Source organism: Periplaneta americana, chromosome 2, assembly GCF_040183065.1.
Source record: "Periplaneta americana isolate PAMFEO1 chromosome 2, P.americana_PAMFEO1_priV1, whole genome shotgun sequence".
Lineage (NCBI taxonomy): Eukaryota > Metazoa > Arthropoda > Insecta > Blattodea > Blattidae > Periplaneta > Periplaneta americana.
The window spans coordinates 63,575,917-63,597,097 of NC_091118.1; the positions used below are offsets into that span (position 1 = coordinate 63,575,917).

The 21,181-nt window shown below is 33.1% G+C and overlaps 1 protein-coding gene across 4 annotated transcripts in view; it reads left to right on the forward strand.

Annotated features, from left to right (window-relative positions):
* The window catches only part of LOC138694294 (ubiquitin-like modifier-activating enzyme 5), a 63,446-nt gene that overhangs the window by 10,305 nt on the left and 31,960 nt on the right, over positions 1-21,181 (forward strand). For 2 of the 4 annotated variants that reach the window (XM_069817846.1, XM_069817847.1), the window contains exons 4-7: positions 3,482-3,682; positions 12,844-13,095; positions 14,947-15,002; positions 15,809-15,946. In XM_069817846.1, the coding sequence (XP_069673947.1) occupies positions 3,539-3,682; positions 12,844-13,095; positions 14,947-15,002; positions 15,809-15,946 (590 nt within the window). In that variant the 5' untranslated portion in view covers positions 3,482-3,538. Of the gene's footprint in view, positions 1-2,339; positions 2,591-3,481; positions 3,683-3,863; positions 3,964-12,843; positions 13,096-14,946; positions 15,003-15,808; positions 15,947-21,181 lie in introns of those variants that run through there. The other 2 variants (XM_069817845.1, XM_069817848.1) reach the window with 2 other exon arrangements.

Sequence of the window (21,181 nt, forward strand, 5' to 3'; positions counted from 1 at the left end):
TAAGATGTTATCATCTATCACAATGTGCTGGCAGTCCATGCCTGGGAGTTAAAGGTGGAGTGTGATATCATTTTGCCGTGACAGCTCCGGAAAAATTGCTGTGACATAATAGCGATTTTGTCACAGTGTGCTTTTTTTGTTCGGATGATTCTTTGCAATTGTGAATGTTTCTCATGACGAGCGGACAGAAGTTTATCTCTCCTCTGCAAATTGATAGTTCGGGCATCCAAGTAATACCCAGACAGAAGACTTTGTGTTGGATATGTATTTTTTGCACGCATCAATACTTTCGCGTCTACAACTGCGGAGTAACAGCGCGTCTGACCACAAAACCAGGTGGCCTGGGTTCGATCCTCGGTCCGGTCAAGTGACCTGGTTGAGGTTTTTTCCGGGGTTTTCCCTCAACCCAATATGAGCAAATGCTGGGTAACTATTGGTGCTGGATTTTGGACTTATTTCACCAGCATTATCACCTTCATCTCCTGCAGACGTCAAATAATCTAAGATGTTGATAAAACGTAGTAAAAGAACCAATTAAAAAAAATAAAAGAGAAACATACTTTCTCTTTGTAGTTTGAGTATGAAAGAGTTGCCGACGTTAACCTTTTGGGTGGGACAAAAATTAATTAGATCCCAGTTATGTTGTCCTTCAAGTTAATCTTCTGACTTGCAGTTATGTGAACTCTTGGACCTGTCACATATGTGTCAATTGCCATCGTTGTGAGTCTTGTATTGATCAGAAATGGCGATTTCTCGGAGGTGTGATTTTGGAACTAGGTACAGTCATAGTAGGAACCAGCGACAAACCTGTGATAGCGACAAAATCACATGTCTTCAAATCACACTCCACCACTACTGGGAGTAAGCTTTTTTATTGAGTGAAACATGCAGCATTTAATGTAAGCAAAGATAGACTGGTAAAAGCAGAGTGTAATAAAGAACCTATTTACACACGAGATAATCTTTCTCATTATTATAGGATGATAAGACAGATGGAAGTAAACTTTTTTCTATATGATATTATTACTTTTTGATCCTACAGAATTCTCTGTTGTGGTTATCATTTATTAATAAAGGAGAAAAATTCTCTCTGGCACTGAGGATCAAACTCAGGACTCCCAATTCTACCCACTGGGTGCTCTACCACTGAGCTACGCCGAGGCTCAATCCACGGCACTGGATCGAACTGGAGTAGGCCAAATAGGAAAAAACCAAAGCAGAAGATCTGTGTAAAATAACAAGTGGCAAAGGGGAAGAGTTCTATCCGGTGCTGTGGATTCAGCCTCGGCATAGTTTAATGGTAGAGTACCCAGTGCGTAGAACTGGGAGTCCTGAAGTCGATCCCCGGCACCGGAATGAATTTTGTTCTGTTTTTAATCAACTTTTTTCGTCACACCATTATATGCAATGCTTAGCACTAACCTCTCATCGCAATCGATTCTAACAACAAATGCCTCATAGCAACAAGGACACAAGAGCTGTCACTACATAGTGAATCATCTATATTCTTTCTCGTTTGATCCCACATCCAAGGACTCGAGTTGTGTTACCTACTGTTTTTTTGTTCACTAAATATTTCACTTGGACTTCATGAAGTTAAAATAAAAGTTTCTGGTATGGAAAGCCAATGATCTAGTTATTTGGTAAATATATTTTTGTCAAATCATGCGAGTTGAATTATTCAGAAAATGTTTTTTGCAATTTTCATTTCTCTCTACGAATTGGTTTTGGATATTCGAAGTTGTGTAATTTATGTTATGTGTTTGTTGAGACAAAGTCAGAATTTTTTCCTTCTTACAGCTCAGAACCTGTGAATTTTTACATTAAAAGATATGTAACAGCAATATTGCATTATTATTATTATTATTATTATTATTATTATTATTATTCTAGTGTCCACTGTTAATTAGATTTTTACATCAAGGCAAATTTTAGAGCAAGACAAGATAAAGCGTCAACTGCTTGAAATAATGAAGAGGCAGATTTTCGGAACAGTTATACAATACTGTATAATTTAATTATTTACATTTCTTCGTGTTTTAATTCTATTTCTATGTCTTTATGATTGATTTGGTATGCTTTGTCTATTGGCAGTTTGCATGAAGCAAGCAGTCTCTTGTTTTCTTTAATTTTCTGCCTTGATTTGGATAAATGTACGTGCATCATACAAAATTCATAATTTGGAGTTTGAATTGAAACTTTAAATATAAATGAAATAGGCAGAGTTTCTTTTGGTACCACCAACACTACGGCCACCACAACGACGTTTTATAGTTTAACCACCATCCATGACCCATCACTATATTCACCACTGCCTAATTGATGATGTATTCATTTTCATTGTATTGTAGTATGTCATTTAAATAATCGATAGTTGACTCGCTTTTAATTAGGTCGTAGTTTCATTCTTTTGGTTATAAAAGTGTTTCATTTGAAGTTGTGATAGTTTTATGCAGTTTGTCTAAGCACTTTCTGAAATATATTTAAAACTATGGCATTAAAATTTATATTTCGATCTATTTATGACGTCAGGAATGCGTGTTATATATCTTATAACATATTGCGGAGGCATAATGAGCTGAAACATCGTGTTAGTATATGTCAAAACTATCTGGAATATGAATATTACCAGAATCCGTTCTGACGTCTTCACATTCGATAAAGACGAATTTTTACCAAACAGTTATTTGGTATTAATGGAGAAAGATAAGATTAATCTGATGGGTTCAATTAGGTTATGTTTTCTTCCGTGTTGAGATACTTGGGTGCCAAGAACCCGGGAGTTGCGTGAATTTAAAAAAAAAAAAAAAAACCTATGAAACTAGCGCTAATGTAGTTTCGGTAATTTTGGTAATTTTGTGGAAATGCAGTTGATAGTAATATATGCAAGGCATAACAAACTAACCAAATCTAACCTGTCACAGATTCGTATATGCAAGATGTTCGAAGGGAGCTATTTTAGCGCTAGTTTAGTCAAAAATTCTTCTGAAACTGTGAAGCAAATCTCATAAGTTAATTTGAATAAAAATAATTTTTTTAACAAATAGTGGGTACTTGGGTCATGTCACCCAATCGTCCCCATCTAGTGAGCGACACGCCAAAGCTTGTACTTCTTTCAGTTGTCCGGAAGGTGTTGTCCTTGTTGCACCATAGGAGGCGAACTACGTAACACCGTATGATGATGAGTAATGAAGCAATTGTGGAATGTTGGTGGGGAAAGCGGGAGTACCCTGTAAAAACATACCACAAAACACCGTCCTTGTCCATCATAAATTCCAGTTGGAACCGCCAGGATTCGAACCCGGGTTACCAACTTTGAAAGTAGACTCTCTAGCAGTTCGGCCTTGGTGCACCTGATTTAATTAATATCTAAAGGAACTAAATAAGCATGGCACATTTTAGAGGGTTAGTTGTGTTTATTAACTTACTTGTTCTTTCTTTGCCAGTATTTTGAAAATAACATAATATGTCTAACTTGTAGGTGGCACTGTTTAACAATCCTGGGAGGAAATACGCCATTTCTGTTCCATGGTTACCAATGATTACATTTCTTGGAGCCATTAAACTTAAATCTTCCAATAACACCAAGGATGGATCCCTCGGTACTTTACTTGCAGAAACTGATGATCTATTTAATGAGAACAAATATGAGGAAGTATATGACCTTCTGTCTCCTTATAAGGTAAATATGTGGTATTGGTACATGTTTTGTTATGTTATTCTTATCTGTGCTGAATTGGTAAGCAAGGAATGATAAGGACATTGTTTCAGTAATTACTTTTTTCAGATAAAAATGAATTATTCTTGTTATGTAACAGGTATATACAATAACTACTTTCTGGGTAGTCTGCTTAATGTACTACCTATGTATCAGCTCCAATTGCTGTAACTGGGAACTAGGAGCCTATTCCACAAAAGTTATGAATAAAAGTATATCTAGCTGACAGTGCTTCAATTCTGAACGTGAGTGTTTTGTTTATTGTTGTGTGATGTTATCAGAGGCATATTTACAAATAGGCTGCAGCTTAGATCAGAAAATTTTAATGGATGTTACTACCTCTGTTATAACAGCTAGGTTTGCACAGAGAATGAATGATTGTCGAGATAGTTTTGGAACTAAACAACAGTCGTAGGGAAAATCTAGTCTCTTATTATTGCCTGGCACCACTTCACTTGAATCCAGGAACAATGGACCTGCTCCCTGATCTATGCTAGTATCACGAATAATTGTTATTTAGTCAACTTTCTGAAGACAGGTCTGAACCTCACAAGTGATACGAACATGGCACTACTTATGAGGCAAGTAGGCCAGGAGATAATGGGGTAAGGTGGCCAGTTTATTTCCCCCTCCATTGCATACATTGCCGATTAGCTACATATTACACTAATCAGACTTCAGATGTATACAAACAATTATTCTTCCCCTAATTGATCGGGGTTAAAAAAGGGCAACAAATTTTTGTGTGGATGATATAATTGTCAATTCGTTACTGGATGTCATGTAGACCTATAAGTTTTTTTATGATCTGCCGCCTGTTTAAATAAAGTCATTCATTTCTTCGCCAAATAAGTAGTGGCAACTATTATTAATTTCATCACTTTCACTAGGTACTACTGCTCTTCTGATTGAGATTCTGGCTGATATGTACATCTATTATCAGACAGTAATACATCTCACTTGATGATATGTGTCAGAGGAAGAACAATGGTTTGTATGCATCTGAAGTCTGATTAGCCTAGTGGAATATGTAACTAATCAGCAATGTATGCAATGGAGGGGAAAAGGAACTGGTCACTCCATCCTATTATCTTCTGACCTAGTTGTCTCATGAGTGATGCCTTGTTGGTGTCACTTACGGGGTCCAGACTTGTCTTCGGACTAGGGTTGCCAGGTCTCCCGTATTTTACCCACATTTTCGCCAGTCTCCCTTCTCCCATATTTCATAATATTTTCTCTCGTAATTTATTTATTTATTTATCTAAATGGTAAATATGAATAGTGCTATGATACTATGAAAGTTATTCTAATTATTTATTTTTAAGTGTAATCTACAGTGATAAATTCTCATTAATGTTCAACCTGTTTTGTTAAGAGAAATTTTAATTGTAAAAGTTTTTGAATGAATACAAAGCAGGTAAGTATTAATAGTACCTACTATGAGATTCATTTTAAATTATTTTTGCGTACAGTTATACTATATATAACGTGCTCCTAAAGGTAAAACATGTCGATTCTGTCTTGATGGAACGATTTTGGTAATTATGTCCAATACTGCTACTCGACCACATGCTTAAGTCAGTTAATGTTAATATATTGGCTTTCTATAGCATGCGATACTCAAAGTTATGTTGACGAAAAAAGTGGAAAAATGGTTTAATTTTCAGGGGAAGGTAACTTGGAATTTGAAGAATTCATATAGGACATCAGTTGATTTGAAAACATATTAGAAAATTGGAAAGAATTGATTGGTATTGGTAACCTAAAAGTTAACACGTGAAATAAAGAGGTAGAACAATTCAAAATGAACGCGAAATGCACATTTCACTCCATTATGCAAGGCATACAAAAGTTTAAACTAACCTAATCTAATGTCACAGATTCGTACATATAAGGCATATGGAAAGCCTAAACTATCCTAATCTAATCTGACACAGATTCCTGCATCGTAGAACTCAGAAAAATTCAAATTAGAAGTTCAGTGTCACGTGTTATAGAATAATATATTAATTTTGCTAAATACCTAAGACACATAAAAGTATCCAGCCTTTTTTTTAGTAATGGATGTGACATAACAGAGTTTTAGAAATTATTTTTTTAAATGAAAATACACATTTCGAATGTTTTATTATTACCTCGTCACCTTGTGATCTTTCTTACACTCATATGAATTTTCATCATTATTGCTTTGAAGATTTTCATTTTATCGTCATTTTTTGTCCTGTAACGAATGCGACAAATGAGTCCCACGACAAGACTTCACTTTATATTATCTTGAAAATCTGTTAATCCTTTGATTAATTGTACCTTAAAAATGCTTTACTGGTACTTAAAGGAAGACATTAAGTATCTGTATTGATGAGTTCCATGATTGTTTTATTTTTTTATATTTAAAACAATAATGTTATTTTCTGTAGCTGATAGGACATTGATTTGTAACAGATGTGAAAAATAATACGTAAAATGTGTTTTTACTTTATTTTACACGGAAAATTAATGCTTCACAAAGATTCTATGAACACATTAAGCTATGACATATTCAGAAATATTACTACACATTATCATCTTATTTTCACGGCAGGGTAATTATTTCACTTTTTGAGTATGAGGTGTATGATATAAAAGAATGACTGCATAATCTTTCTTTCACCAATAAGAAAGTAAAGAGTATTTCAAAAGTAAGACATAATTTTTCTTTTGTTACTCATATTTTCTTCATTTTCTACACAATCTTAAAAATTCTGGCACTGATATATATTATGATACACAAGAAATGTGATTGATTTCTTGCATCACCATCCATTGCCATAACTTCTCGTAAATGTACTGAATCTGTCCACCATTTTGTTCTTGTGAAAGTAACAGCCTCTTTTTAGTGCTGTATACAACAGCTTTGTTAACGTGGTCGCACAATAAGTTAACCTTATTTACTTTATTATTCTGGAGTTGGCCTGGATGGCACAGTCAGTAGAGTACAGGCTTTCTGTGCCCAAGATTGCAGGTTCGATCTCGACCCACGTCGATGGCATTAAAGTGTGCTTAAATGTGACAGGCTCATATCACCAGATTTACTGGCATGTAAAAGAACTCCTGCGGGACAAAATTCTGGCACACTAGCGACGCTGATATAACCTCAGCAGTTGCGAGCGTTGTTAAATAAAACATAGTTAAATTAAAATTTAGAAAGCATGATGGAATATTCAGATTGTCAATTTCTATAAATGAATACAATATAATATTTTATTACTCAGTCAATGACAAATCAATGTAAAAATAATGACTTATTTTATAGTCATTAAGTTTATATACATGAATTACAAAATTGCGAACGTTTTCGCCTATTCAGGCATCCTCAATGTCACATACGTAGCTATTGGTGGTGAGTACTATTTGAATTAATAATGTACAAGCCATCTCCATTATTAAAATGTAATATTACAGGTAGTAAACTTAATAATGTTAAAATGTTAAAACCATTTAGTAATTAAACTTCATAATATGTGGAACTCTTGTTCAGTCCAATGAGTGGTGAATATCTGAAATGTATAAAAATATAATAGGAATGGGAATTTCAAATGTAAATTGTAATCGGATTGGATATTTAAAAGTACTCATGTCGTTTAAAATGTGACAACTGCATAGTTAGCAACTGTATGGATTACTATAACATCCTGTGTTTTATGTAAATTATCTGTAATGAAATAATAATTAATATCAAATTTAGTAGAATTTGAAAAACTAATTGGAGGGCTAATGTGGAGGTACTTACGTAGGTGAGACGACCTGCTGCTATTAGGACTGTAACTGGTATGACGTGGGGGAAGTGTATATTCGTGTAAACAACTACGCGGAAGAATACTGCGTGGTGACGGGGTTAGAGGTTGTACAGGGGATTTCGGATTTGGGTTAAATTTTCATTAAGAATGCTGTTTTCTATTTGAATCTGTTTAGCTATGTAATATTCTTCTGCGGAATTTATCAATTTAGTTTCTATTCCTGATTTTAATGTTTTTAAGGTTTTATTTGCTGGGCCTAATTCATGTCCAGTATCTATTAGATGAGATGCATATGTAGATTTCTTACGATTATGTTTGAAGTCAGAAATGTGCTCATTATATCTAATTTTGAAATTTCTTTTGGTTTGTCCTATATATTTTTCTTTACATGTAAAACATTCCAATCTGTAAATACCGTTATTGTGGAGTTTGTTAACTTCTTGAAGTCTATTATTTAAATTATTATTGAGTTTATTAGTTGGTTTGTGCGCTATGGAAATATTTTCTTTTTTAAAAAAGTTAGCTAATTTGCTAGATATATATTTATTATATGTTAAACTAAAGTATTTTTTGTTGGTCTTGTTTTGTTTTGTTAATGTAGATATATTACTTAGTTCTTTTTTCCTTTTATTCCTGTTTATTAGTTTTTTAATCAAATTAGTAGGGCCTACTATAGCCATTTTCGTTGGCTATTTGTATTATTTTATTATATTCTTTCTTGTAATTGTTTTTACTTAGTGGAAATTGTATTAATCTATTAACCATGTAATTGAAGTTACTTAATTTATGTGCAGTAGGATGTTCTGAATTTATGGGGATGCTATGGTTAGTAATTCCAGGTTTTCTGTAAATATTAAATTCTAATTTATTTTTATGTTTTTTTATCATAATGTCTAAAAAATGAATTATATTATTAACTTCAATTTCTTGTGTGAATTTTAAGTTATTATGCAAATTATTGAAAGATTCTAATATTTGTTTATTGATTTGTTGGCTTTCATAAATTATTAAAGTATCATCTACGTATCTATTGTAAAATGTAATATTGTGTGTTTTTAGAATATTATTGACTTCTTTATCTTCAATATCTTGAATAAATGTTTCAGCAAGTAAACCGGATAATGGGTTGCCCATAGCTAATCCTTTTTGTTGTGTATATATTTTATTATTGAACTGGAAATAATTCTGTTTGGTTACTATGTGTAGTAGTTTAATTATTTTCTCTATTGTGGATTTTTGTATATTGTTTTTGAGTAGTTTTTTCTCTATTATGTCAAGAGTTTCTTTTATGGGAATATTAGTATATAAATTTTCAATATCTAATGATAGCATTCTAGTATTTTTTGTAATCTTGAAATTTTGAAGTTTATTAATCAATTGATTTGAATTTTTTGTTGTGTATAAATGTTGTAATTTCAAAGCAGATTTTAGAAAACGTTGGAGAAATTTGCATATTTTATAATTTGGAGAATTTATACAATTAACTACTGGTCTCATTGTTATTGGGTTTTTATGTGTCTTGGGTAAGGTTTTCATAGATGGAATTTTTGGATTTTGGTTAATATATTTAAAGATTTCATTAGATGGGATAATATCTGGCATTGTTTTCAAAACGGTTCTAATTTCTTTTTGATAAATATCTGTAGGATCATTTTTAATTTCAATAATTTGATTTTTCTCAAAAAATTCTAAAGTTTTTTTGCAATATTGTTCTTTATCTAAAATTACTACAGCATTGGATTTATCGGCTTTGACTTGGACCAAATTATTATCATTAAATTTTTTCTGTAAGTTATTTAATTTTCGTTTTATTTGTTTGGCTTTTTTGAATTGTTTTTTGGTTTTGGAACTGTTTTTGTAATCTTTTATTAACTTTGCGGTTTGATGTCTGAGAAAATCTTTGTTTGGGTGAGCACAATTTTGTATTATGGTTTCAGTTTCAATTATTAACGTATCTAATGTCTGGCTTATATTGGGTTGAGGAAAATTATATTTGTAACCTAGATTCAAAATATTAGTTTCTGCCTGTGTGAATTCTACATCGGTTAAATTAATTGTCCTGTTGGGTTTTGGATTCTGTTGTTCAATATCATGTTTAATTTCAACTTTGTTTGTAAGGCTATCTAGTTTCTTATTCAAATTATTGTATTTATTTTCCATTAGTGAATGGATCTTTTCATTAATTTCTAGGTCGACAAGAGGCCATGTCTGTCCAAAGGTCTTTGAAATTATTAAAGACCTTTGGACAGACATGGCCTCTTGTCGACCTAGAAATTAATGAAAAGATCCATTCACTAATGGAAAATAAATACAATAATTTGAATAAGGTTTTTGAAATTATTAAAGACCTTTGGACAGACATGGCCTCTTGTCGACCTAGAAATTAATGAAAAGATCCATTCACTAATGGAAAATAAATACAATAATTTGAATAAGGTCTTTGAAATTATTAAAGACCTTTGGACAGACATGGCCTCTTGTCCACCTAGAAATTAATAAAAAGATCCATTCACTAATGGAAAATAAATACAATAATTTGAATAAGAAACTAGATAGCCTTACAAACAAAGTTAAAATTAAACATGATATTGAACAACAGAATCCAAAACCCAACAGGACAATTAATTTAACCGATGTAGAATTCACACAGGAAGAAACTAATATTTTGAATCTAGGTTACAAATATAATTTTCCTCAACCCAATATAAGCCAGACATTAGATACGTTAATAATTGAAACTGAAACCATAATACAAAATTGTGCTCACCCAAACAAAGATTTTCTCAGACATCAAACCGCAAAGTTAATAAAAGATTACAAAAACAGTTCCAAAACCTAAAAACAATTCAAAAAAGCCAAACAAATAAAACGAAAATTAAATAACTTACAGAAAAAATTTAATGATAATAATTTGGTCCAAGTCAAAGCCGATAAATCCAATACTGTAGTAATTTTAGATAAAGAACAATATTGCAAAAATCTTTAGAATTTTTTGAGAAAAATCAAATTATTGAAATTAAAAATGATCCTACAGATATTTATCAAAAAGAAATTAGAACCGTTTTGAAAACAATGCCAGATATTATCCCATCTAATGAAATCTTTAAATATATTAACCAAAATCCAAAAATTCCATCTATGAAAACCTTACCCAAGACACATAAAAACCCAATAACAATGAGACCAGTAGTTAATTGTATAAATTCTCCAAATTATAAAATATGCAAATTTCTCCAACGTTTTCTAAAATCTGCTTTGAAATTACAACATTTATACACAACAAAAAATTCAAATCAATTGATTAATAAACTTCAAAATTTCAAGATTACAAAAAATACTAAAATGCTATCATTAGATATTGAAAATTTATATACTAATATTCCCATAAAAGAAACTCTTGACATAATAGAGAAAAAACTACTCAAAAACAATATACAAAAATCCACAATAGAGAAAATAATTAAACTACTACACATAGTAACCAAACAGAATTATTTCCAGTTCAATAATAAAATATATACACAACAAAAAGGATTAGCTATGGGCAACCCATTATCCGGTTTACTTGCTGAAACATTTATTCAAGATATTGAAGATAAAGAAGTCAATAATATTCTAAAAACACACAATATTACATTTTACAATAGATACGTAGATGATACTTTAATAATTTATGAAAGCCAACAAATCAATAAACAAATATTAGAATCTTTCAATAATTTGCATAATAACTTAAAATTCACACAAGAAATTGAAGTTAATAATATAATTCATTTTTTAGACATTATGATAAAAAAACATAAAAATAAATTAGAATTTAATATTTACAGAAAACCTGGAATTACTAACCATAGCATCCCCATAAATTCAGAACATCCTACTGCACATAAATTAAGTAACTTCAATTACATGGTTAATAGATTAATACAATTTCCACTAAGTAAAAACAATTACAAGAAAGAATATAATAAAATAATACAAATAGCCAACGAAAATGGCTATAGTAGGCCCTACTAATTTGATTAAAAAACTAATAAACAGGAATAAAAGGAAAAAAGAACTAAGTAATATATCTACATTAACAAAACAAAACAAGACCAACAAAAAATACTTTAGTTTAACATATAATAAATATATATCTAGCAAATTAGCTAACTTTTTTAAAAAAGAAAATATTTCCATAGCGCACAAACCAACTAATAAACTCAATAATAATTTAAACAATAGACTTCAAGAAGTTAACAAACTCCACAATAACGGTATTTACAGATTGGAATGTTTTACATGTAAAGAAAAATATATAGGACAAACCAAAAGAAATTTCAAAATTAGATATAATGAGCACATTTCTGACTTCAAACATAATCGTAAGAAATCTACATATGCATCTCATCTAATAGATACTGGACATGAATTAGGCCCAGCAAATAAAACCTTAAAAACATTAAAATCAGGAATAGAAACTAAATTGATAAATTCCGCAGAAGAATATTACATAGCTAAACAGATTCAAATAGAAAACAGCATTCTTAATGAAAATTTAACCCAAATCCGAAATCCCCTGTACAACCTCTAACCCCGTCACCACGCAGTATTCTTCCGCGTAGTTGTTTACACGAATATACACTTCCCCCACGTCATACCAGTTACAGTCCTAATAGCAGCAGGTCGTCTCACCTACGTAAGTACCTCCACATTAGCCCTCCAATTAGTTTTTCAAATTCTACTAAATTTGATATTAATTATTATTTCATTACAGATAATTTACATAAAACACAGGATGTTATAGTAATCCATACAGTTGCTAACTATGTAGTTGTCACATTTTAAACGACGTGAGTACTTTTAAATATCCAATCCGATTACAATTTACATTTGAAATTCCCATTCCTATTATATTTTTATACATTTCAGATATTCACCACACATTGGACTGAACGAGAGTTCCACATATTATGAAGTTTAATTACTAAATGGTTTTAACATTTTAACATTATTAAGTTTACTACCTGTAATATTACATTTTAATAATGGAGATGGCTTGTACATTATTAATTCAAATAGTACTCACCACCAATAGCTACGTATGTGACATTGAGATATTGTATAACTCTGCCTGAGGATGCCTGAATAGGCGAAAACGTTCGCAATTTTGTAATTCATGTATATAAACTTAATGGCTATAAAATAAGTCATTATTTTTACATTGATTTGTCATTGACTGAGTAATAAAATATTATATTGTATTCATTTATAAATTAAAATTGTTATTCTGGATGTAGCCAAATTAAACTCTTCTCTTCATTGCAATGCAGTCAATAGCCAACACTCTGTCTCTTCTTGTTTTAGGAGTCTACTGATGTGGAGGTACTCTGGAGGATAAGCAGGGTGCTGTACAACATGTCGAAGCTGGAGCGGAACAATGAAGAAAAGAAGCGCCTCATATTCGAAGGCTATGCTCTGATAGAGAAGGCCTTGCAGTTGGATGACAAGCACTATGCTGTGCACAAGTGGTACTCGATATTTCTTGATGCACGGGCAGCATATGATGGAATCAAAGCAAGAGTCACACAGCTACCAAATGTGAAGCAACATATGCTGGTAGGTATGTGTGTAATTTTTTATTAAAAGTCCCCTTCAACTACAGAAGATATTCAGAGATAATGAGATGTCGCGAAACCAGACTAATGGTGTCAGAATATAAATAGTATGAGAAACTGAAGTGTTGTGATAAAACTGAACATAACTACTTCACCAAATCTTGTATCTCACAGAATCTGCCAGGAATAAAAACCTGACTCTCTTTGGTAATATTTATTTTTGGTGAAAGCAATATTGCCAACTCATCGTGAAAAAATACTATATGAATAAAAAAAATAATAAGCGTTTTCATGTAAATAAAATAGCTAGATTGCAAAATCGGATTAGAATCAAAATTCATCACTAAAAATGCGAGAATATGCCAAAAATTGCACATGCAAAAATAGGCTAGATTAGTGCTGAAGTAAGTTAGTACAATATTTACAAGATTACCATCATGAAAATACTATGATTATCACGATTAACTCACCAATTGTATCATGATATAATTTTTCTTGTAGTTGTATTGCATTTCTAGTGGTGTGGAAGAGAATGCCTGATGTCCTTAACTCCATCAGAGTAAATAAATAAATAAATTGTGCTGGCTGTATCACAGTTCATCAGGGTTAGGCCTAGTCTGCATTGTTGCGATGATGATAAAGTTAAGGTTTTCTGCTGGCCAATTTAAAACCTTTATCAAGAAAGTACCAAAAACATTATTGTGTATAAACCTTAAATAAAATTTATATTTGAACACCACAGTTCTCAAGTGTTACTTACAGTTGTTCAAAAAGTGTACTGCCATGATTTCTACAAACTGTACAGTGACGCACCATAGGCTGTCGTATACGCTCTAGCATTCCAGATGATAGGCACACCTCTTCAGCGGCTGCGAGAATCCTGCAACCAGATCCATTTCAGTGTCAACTGGAGTCTGTAGAGATCATGGCGGTCGACATTTTGAACAGCTGCTTTAAGCGAAGTGAAGAGTACAGTGTTCTGTACAGTGAAGTGTTTAACAAACAAGTATGCATTTTGTTCTAAGGTTTGTTTCATTACTTATGTAATTTTTGTATTGTTTGTATTACAGTTTATATTACACTACCTACTTCAGAACTTAGTTGATTACTTTTTAATTTTTCCTTGTAATCTATCAAAACCCATCTTATCACCGTCCAAACGACATGCTACAAGTAATCACATCAATAACATATTACTCAGTAATAAGTCACCCGAGACCATAGGTTCCATATATCAAAACACTCAGCCAACATCCCTGAACAACCTGTGAAAGTTTGTCGGTAGAGTTCTGGTTCACTCTGTATTTTCATTCACGTTAATCTCTTATATTGCCTTCTGGAAACCCTTCAGTATTTGAATTAAATTGAATTTAACGAGAAGAGGCACTATGGCCCAAGCACTGCGACCTTGTTCACATCTATTGTGCTAGCCCTCTGGTGACGCATTCCCAAATCCACACTGGCCGACCACACTAAGGTTCTCTGTGTGGCCAGGTTTCGAGCAAGCAACCCCACTCATCCCTAGGCCAACCCCCTCCATGTGTCGCCGGCCAGTGTTCGGGGAATGCTACTGAATGATAATGAAATGGAGACATAGTGACGGAATGAAGTAAATGCCTAATTTGGGGAAAAACAGGAGAACCCTGGGGAAAACCGAAAACCCCAACTGCTACTTTGTCCGTCACAAGTGTCACTATGGACCTGACCAGGAATCGAACCCGGACCGCCTGCATGACAGCCTGAAGGTCTGACCATTCAGCTACCACAGATTGAAAAAACCCTTCAGTAACTTGACTAACATAATAATTCTGAAGTCATCCAGGTAATTATTGCGATTTTCTTTTTCTTCCAGAAAGCAATTGAATTGAATCCAAAAGATGCCACCACCTTGCATATGTTGGGATTTTGGTAAGTCTTAACTGTAATCCATGGCAATTAAGATTCAGATTTAGATTATAATTACAGTGAGGGTAAACACCGTATTAAGATGGTTAATAAAAGGTGGTGAAAATTATATAGTAATTGAAATTGGGTTGGAAAATTCTGGACTGTTTTAAATAGCTTACATATATGTCAAATTTAGATTAAAAGTGTAATTTCATTTCCACCATGGGGTGAATTAAGTTGAGTTTCTATTTCCGCTAAAGAAGAGCAAAATATTACCATATTTGTGTGTGTCTATATATTTCGTATTGTTCTAATGTGTTTAGTTTCTGGCACACAAAAACACATCCAAATGAATTTCTCAACACACAACTCAAACACACACACTCTTTGACTCCACATTACATTACACAAACACATCCCCACAGGAAACATAAACAAAAGGCGCCAAGACCAGCAACAACCAGTTCTAAAGATGGCCGATGACGGGCTGAAACATGTTAACGAGGTAATGTAAAATTTAACAGAAGAAACACACACATAATACGTTTTCCGAAGTGATACAGTGTTAAAAGTTGTATAATCAAGATGTATAAAAATACCCAGTTATTTTAAGAATTTTTGAGTTCTTTGTTTCATTTTCAGTCATTTACTGCCTTTGTTGCCTACGTGTTTTCTGTTTCTACCATCATGTATAAGTCCCTCATCACAAATAATAACCACGTCACTCTTTCATAAATAAAAATGGGATAAAATAACGATTTTATGTTGGCGTAAATACAGTTTGTACTTGAGTCTAAATTACATATACAAACTATATATTTTTTCAGGTGTTACAACATTTCAGCAATGCCCTGGTATCAAAGAAAAATCGCTAGCGCTATCTTTGCTGCACCACCTACTTCAAGCTTTGAAGAAGCTCTGTCTTATTTTTCGAAAGCCGAAGAAACAGATCCTAACTTCTACAGGTAATAATCTCCACAATTTTGGATATGGTATTATAATTATTAATTACGAATTTGTTTTTGTTGTGAAGTTACAGGAGATACATCATATTAGCGTATTATTTCTGTGTATGCACTTATACATCAGATAACTTTTATGCAGTAGTATCAGTACTGCATTCTATTGTCACGTCACTGAAGGTGCAGTTCCTCCTTTTACAATTCGATTTTCTTTTCAAATAGGAACATTTATTTATTTATTTATTTATTTATTCATTCATTCATTCATTCATTCATTCATTTATTTATTTCCCTAAACAGGGACTGTCTAGAAGACAAAGTATACCATTTACAAAACAAAATTTTGAATAATTATATATTAGATGGATAATTTGTTATCAATATGAAACCAATGCAAGAAGGCGAAAAAGAAAGAAATTACAGTGCAGTGTTTTATCTGAGGTGATTTCTTAGCAATGCAATCGAACCTTTCAATGCAAGTAAACAAACATTGATAATTATAGATGAAGGCAAATGAAAAGCCTTGCAAAAATCAACAAACTGCTTCGGGATGGATCCTCTTGCTCCGACCATCAAGCCTATTACTTCTATCTGTTTTAATTGATAATATGGGATTGTTGGTTCATAGATGAATTGTTTTTCCTTATGGACATCTTACGGTTAACTCTTGCAAGTCTCGAAACGAACTGTAGGGTCAATTTTAAAACCTCTCCGATGGTCCTGGAAAGCGATCATATCTATCCTATGAGTGCTGCCGGTGGTTGATAGACCATGAACCTCTTCAAAAACAGTAAACCCAATTAATGGATGCCTCAAGAAAGCTAAGCAGGAGAAGAAGGATGTCTCAATAGTTATGTTAGGTGTGCGACAGGCTTTTGACTGTATTGGATTAGAACATATAACTAATTGTCTGAAATTCCTACCTACTTCCAGTATCTTTACGTGAATTAATTCAATCTTTAGTAGTGGGGAACTTTACTCGGATTCACAGTTCCAATCAGATCTCTTGATCCAATTGTATTACAAAAGGAGTTTTCCAAGGATCACCTTTATCCTAATTAATTTGAAACATGTCAATAGATTTTATTCTAAAAGGACTTACGGAGAAACAAGTCAGTGATAAATTTGGTTTTGAGGTTTCTGAAAATTTAGACAATCTAATTATGGCTCCCTTTGCTGATAATTTAGTAGTCATAGGGAAAGATACGTCAGTTGCCCAGTAGTATTAATGGTGAAGGACCTTTTAGAAGGCATTGGATTACAAGGAAAGTTACGTAAAGAGGATCTGTTTCTTTATGAACAAACAAGATGAAACCATAAGATATTTGGGTGTATCATTCATTGAAAAAATAAAATTTGATCAGGAGACATTTATGTTAAGTCTGAAAAATGATTTGGAAAATTTAGTGTCCACCTCCATGCTCCGCCCAGATCAAAAACTCAACTTTGTTAACCAGTATATATGACCTAAATTGATCTACCCATTACAGATGGCTCCAATCCATCAGTTACCAGGAACATTCTTACAATTAGAAGATATTGACAAGTTAATCCGTAGTTCTGTTAAACAAATGCTTATGTTGCCATCTGATACACCTGCTAGTATGTTATATGCGAGCAAAAAATATGTCATAAGTGTTTCGGTATAACAGAGTCTTTTGTTTTGTCATTCTGATGTATGTAGTATATAAAAAACAGAAGGCCTATCTACCTAACATTAATGTATAGAACCTTTTTCAGAGAATACTACCCGAAATTATCAATGTACAGCTTATACTTATCCACTAAAATGAACGAAGCACAAATCGAATTCAAAGCCCCACATTCACTACCATCCTCTAGGAGGCAGCAGAGCCTGATGATGTCTGCCATGATTCATGGTAAAGTAGTGCACAACTGCGCAGTGTCATCCATTACATAAAAGACTAAAAATGGAACATTTAATTTATTAATGTCCAACTTACACTACAGAATAAGGTGCAACTTTGTTTATCTATCCAGATGTCGGCCTAGGTAGTGCAGTCGGTATAGCGCTGGCCTTCTGTGCTCGAGGTTGCGGGTTCGATCCCGATCCAGGTCGATGGCATTTAAGTGTGCTTAAATGCGACAGGCTTTACTGGCATGTAAAAGAACTCCTGCGGGACAAAATTCCAGCACATCAGCAATGCTGATATAACCTCAGCAGTTGCGAGCATCATTAAATAAATAATAATTTAATTTAATTTCTGTCAAGATGTGATCTATTTGGTTGTGTCAATCCATCTGGAGAACTTCAAGTATATTTATGTATATCCTTGTGGGGAATGTTGTACTTTTGACAATTACATTTTTTTATGTGGCAAAGTTGACTTACCTAACTCCATTATCATTACTAATTACTTATAGCTCTCTTTTCCAATAGTCGGTTTAAAAATATCCTCCCGTCCTACTTTAGCATTGAAATTCTCCAATAAAGTTTTCATGTGCTAGATTTTCTTAACATACTAAAAATTAAAAATAAATGAATAGATCTTACACATTCTCTTTCCTTTTATGATCGAGTTTTCCTGAGAAGAAAAAATTTCCGTCTACTTGCTGTCACTGGTTTAGGTAAATTGAAACAAGCAGTACAGTTCCAGGAAAAGAACAAGTTTTCCCATTTCTAATTCAGATATAGTAGCCTGCATTCTACGAGACATTGTTTCCCGTGGTGCATTTTGCATAATGCATTTACTAACTTGCAGCAAACATTGATTAATAATGATAATTGTTGTCAACCATTATTAATAATGTACTATCTTGCATTCAGTCAAAACCTGCTGATGCTGGGAAAAACGTACTTACAGTTGAATAAGGAGGAAAAAGCGCGGTACTATCTCACACTGACCTCACTTTATCCTGCACGTACTGACGAAGATCTACAGGTAAGCTATCTATAGATTTTGCTCTCCTTTTTGTCTTTCCATATGAACTAGCTGATCAGATATAAAGCTCTTGCTATACATTGCAGGATACAGTACAGTGCTGGTTCACAAGGTCGGACATTTCTTGATGTCAATAAAGTGATGATTAGGGGACGGATGTTGATTAAAAGTTATGTTCTTATTTTTCGCATTAGAATGATATCTATAAATATGGAAATTCTTTTCTTTGTTAATATCAACGTAAAAATATAATTTCTTATGTTACATTTTTTGCATTTTCTGACGTTTTTGAACTAATAGGTCATATTTATATATATATATATTGTATTTTTTGGTCAGTTTGAATACTTTTAAGATCTTTTGGATCAGGGGTTGTCAGCAGAGAGCATGCTGGTGCTAGCCTCTCTTACCCGCGGAAAACGCAGTGCACTATAGTGCTCTTGTAGCTGCTAGCGGGTATGCTCTCTATCTCTCCCTGTTGCACGACAGTGCACATGGGACGGCACCGCGTACCCATTGCACATTTCAGCGAGTGCTGACGACAACTCTTTTAGATCATTTGGAATGCATTTTACTTTCTTCTTTACATATAGGACTGTTAAATCTTTTTCTAAGCAAATAGATCAGTAATAATATTACCTACTAAATAAGTGAATAACAGTGAAGTTTGAACTTTATAGTTTGAAACAACTCTAAAGTCCATCCCTCATTCCACTGAAGATTTCACCTTACACCACGGATGTAATATAAAATGCTTCACAACAGCTTAGTTTAAGTGAGGACTTTGACCGCCACTGTTCTTTTGTTGGTACCAGGGTGTCTTTAGAATTTTACATTTGAAAGGGAGGAAACTTTCACCATTTCCTGGACAGTAGGACATTGTGTCCTCAATATGGTTCGGAAGGGCTCTGCTGTAGTAGACAGTAGACAATATTTTTAACACAAAGATTGCAAGAATGTACGCTGCACCCACAATTTGTTTTGTCATTCACACTCCCTCATTTGGAAGGGCTAGCAACAAAAATGGAGAGTGGAAGGAGGAAGAGACGGAGAATGAAAATACTGATGTAGACCACCCCTGATTGAAACACATTGTAAACCTTCATTAAAGTGTATATTTTTTGCCTGAAACCTTCATTTTGTTGCATGCTCTTTTCCTTTATCTTAGTCAAATTCCAGGAAGTTGCATCTTCTCTCCGACATTTGCAGGGCAGTCATTGAAACAAGGTAACTAATTTTAAGAAGCTGTGCTGCGAGTATGATGAATAATGTTTAAATGTCATTTTCTTTTAATTTTATGTCTTTTTTTTCGATTATTTTAAGGGCATTTTATTGATCATTTTAAGTAGATTTTTAGGTCATCAACATCCACCCCCTAGTGATGATGAAGAATTCTTGGAATAATGGTAGAAGAAATAGAAGTACAGTGAGAAAACTTGGTCCAGTGCCATTTTTACGTACCGTACCACAAATTACACATTGTCACTGTTATTCCAAAACCTCGTTAAAATATCTAACGTAATCACTTCATTTCTGTAACTAAAGCCTTTACATATTGTCGTTGTTACACTATTCCAACACCTCGTAACTCCAAAAAGTAACATTTTTCAACAAGAACAAAAATATGTATCTAATGCCTACATTTGTGTGATTCAGGAGAACAAAATATTAATGGAGCATAAGCAGGTGCTTTCACAAAATTATAACTATCAAAGCCTCGCATTGGCCATTTAACTGATTTTGTGTTAACAAAATAAAGCACCAAAAAATCGTGTATATCAAACATTAACTGTACGAGGTTTTATATTAATAGGTATGCTATCTTTCCAATGTACGTGGTTTTGTAGTTTGTCTTTTGTGCAGAATGTTGTTCACTATTCTATAAGTGTTCACAAATCATTGAAGATCGATATTTTGCAACTATTAAGCCTGAAACCTTGATTTTAGTGGTCATTGGAAATGTCCAACATTTCAGATTTACATGTCGGCTCCATTGTCAGGAAAAGGGGGAGAACGTATCTGTTAGATCCATTACCAAGAATTAATAATTCCCAGGGCCATATGTAGCTTCAAAACGTGGATGTGTCTACATCTAGGACACGGCACAAATATCTAAAAGTCTCGTACCACTTTGAACGCTGTGAAACTTAAGATGATGTAATGTAAAAACTAAGAGGGACTGTCTTTTGTTGCAGGCAAAGAAGGAAGCTTGTGAACTACTGAAGAATATAGAGAAAAAGAAATAGGAAAGAGTTGCTGTAAGGACATTATATTCTTTATGTACTTTATGTTAAAATGTACGTTTCTAGTAATATATTTGTGCCTTCAGAAGTAA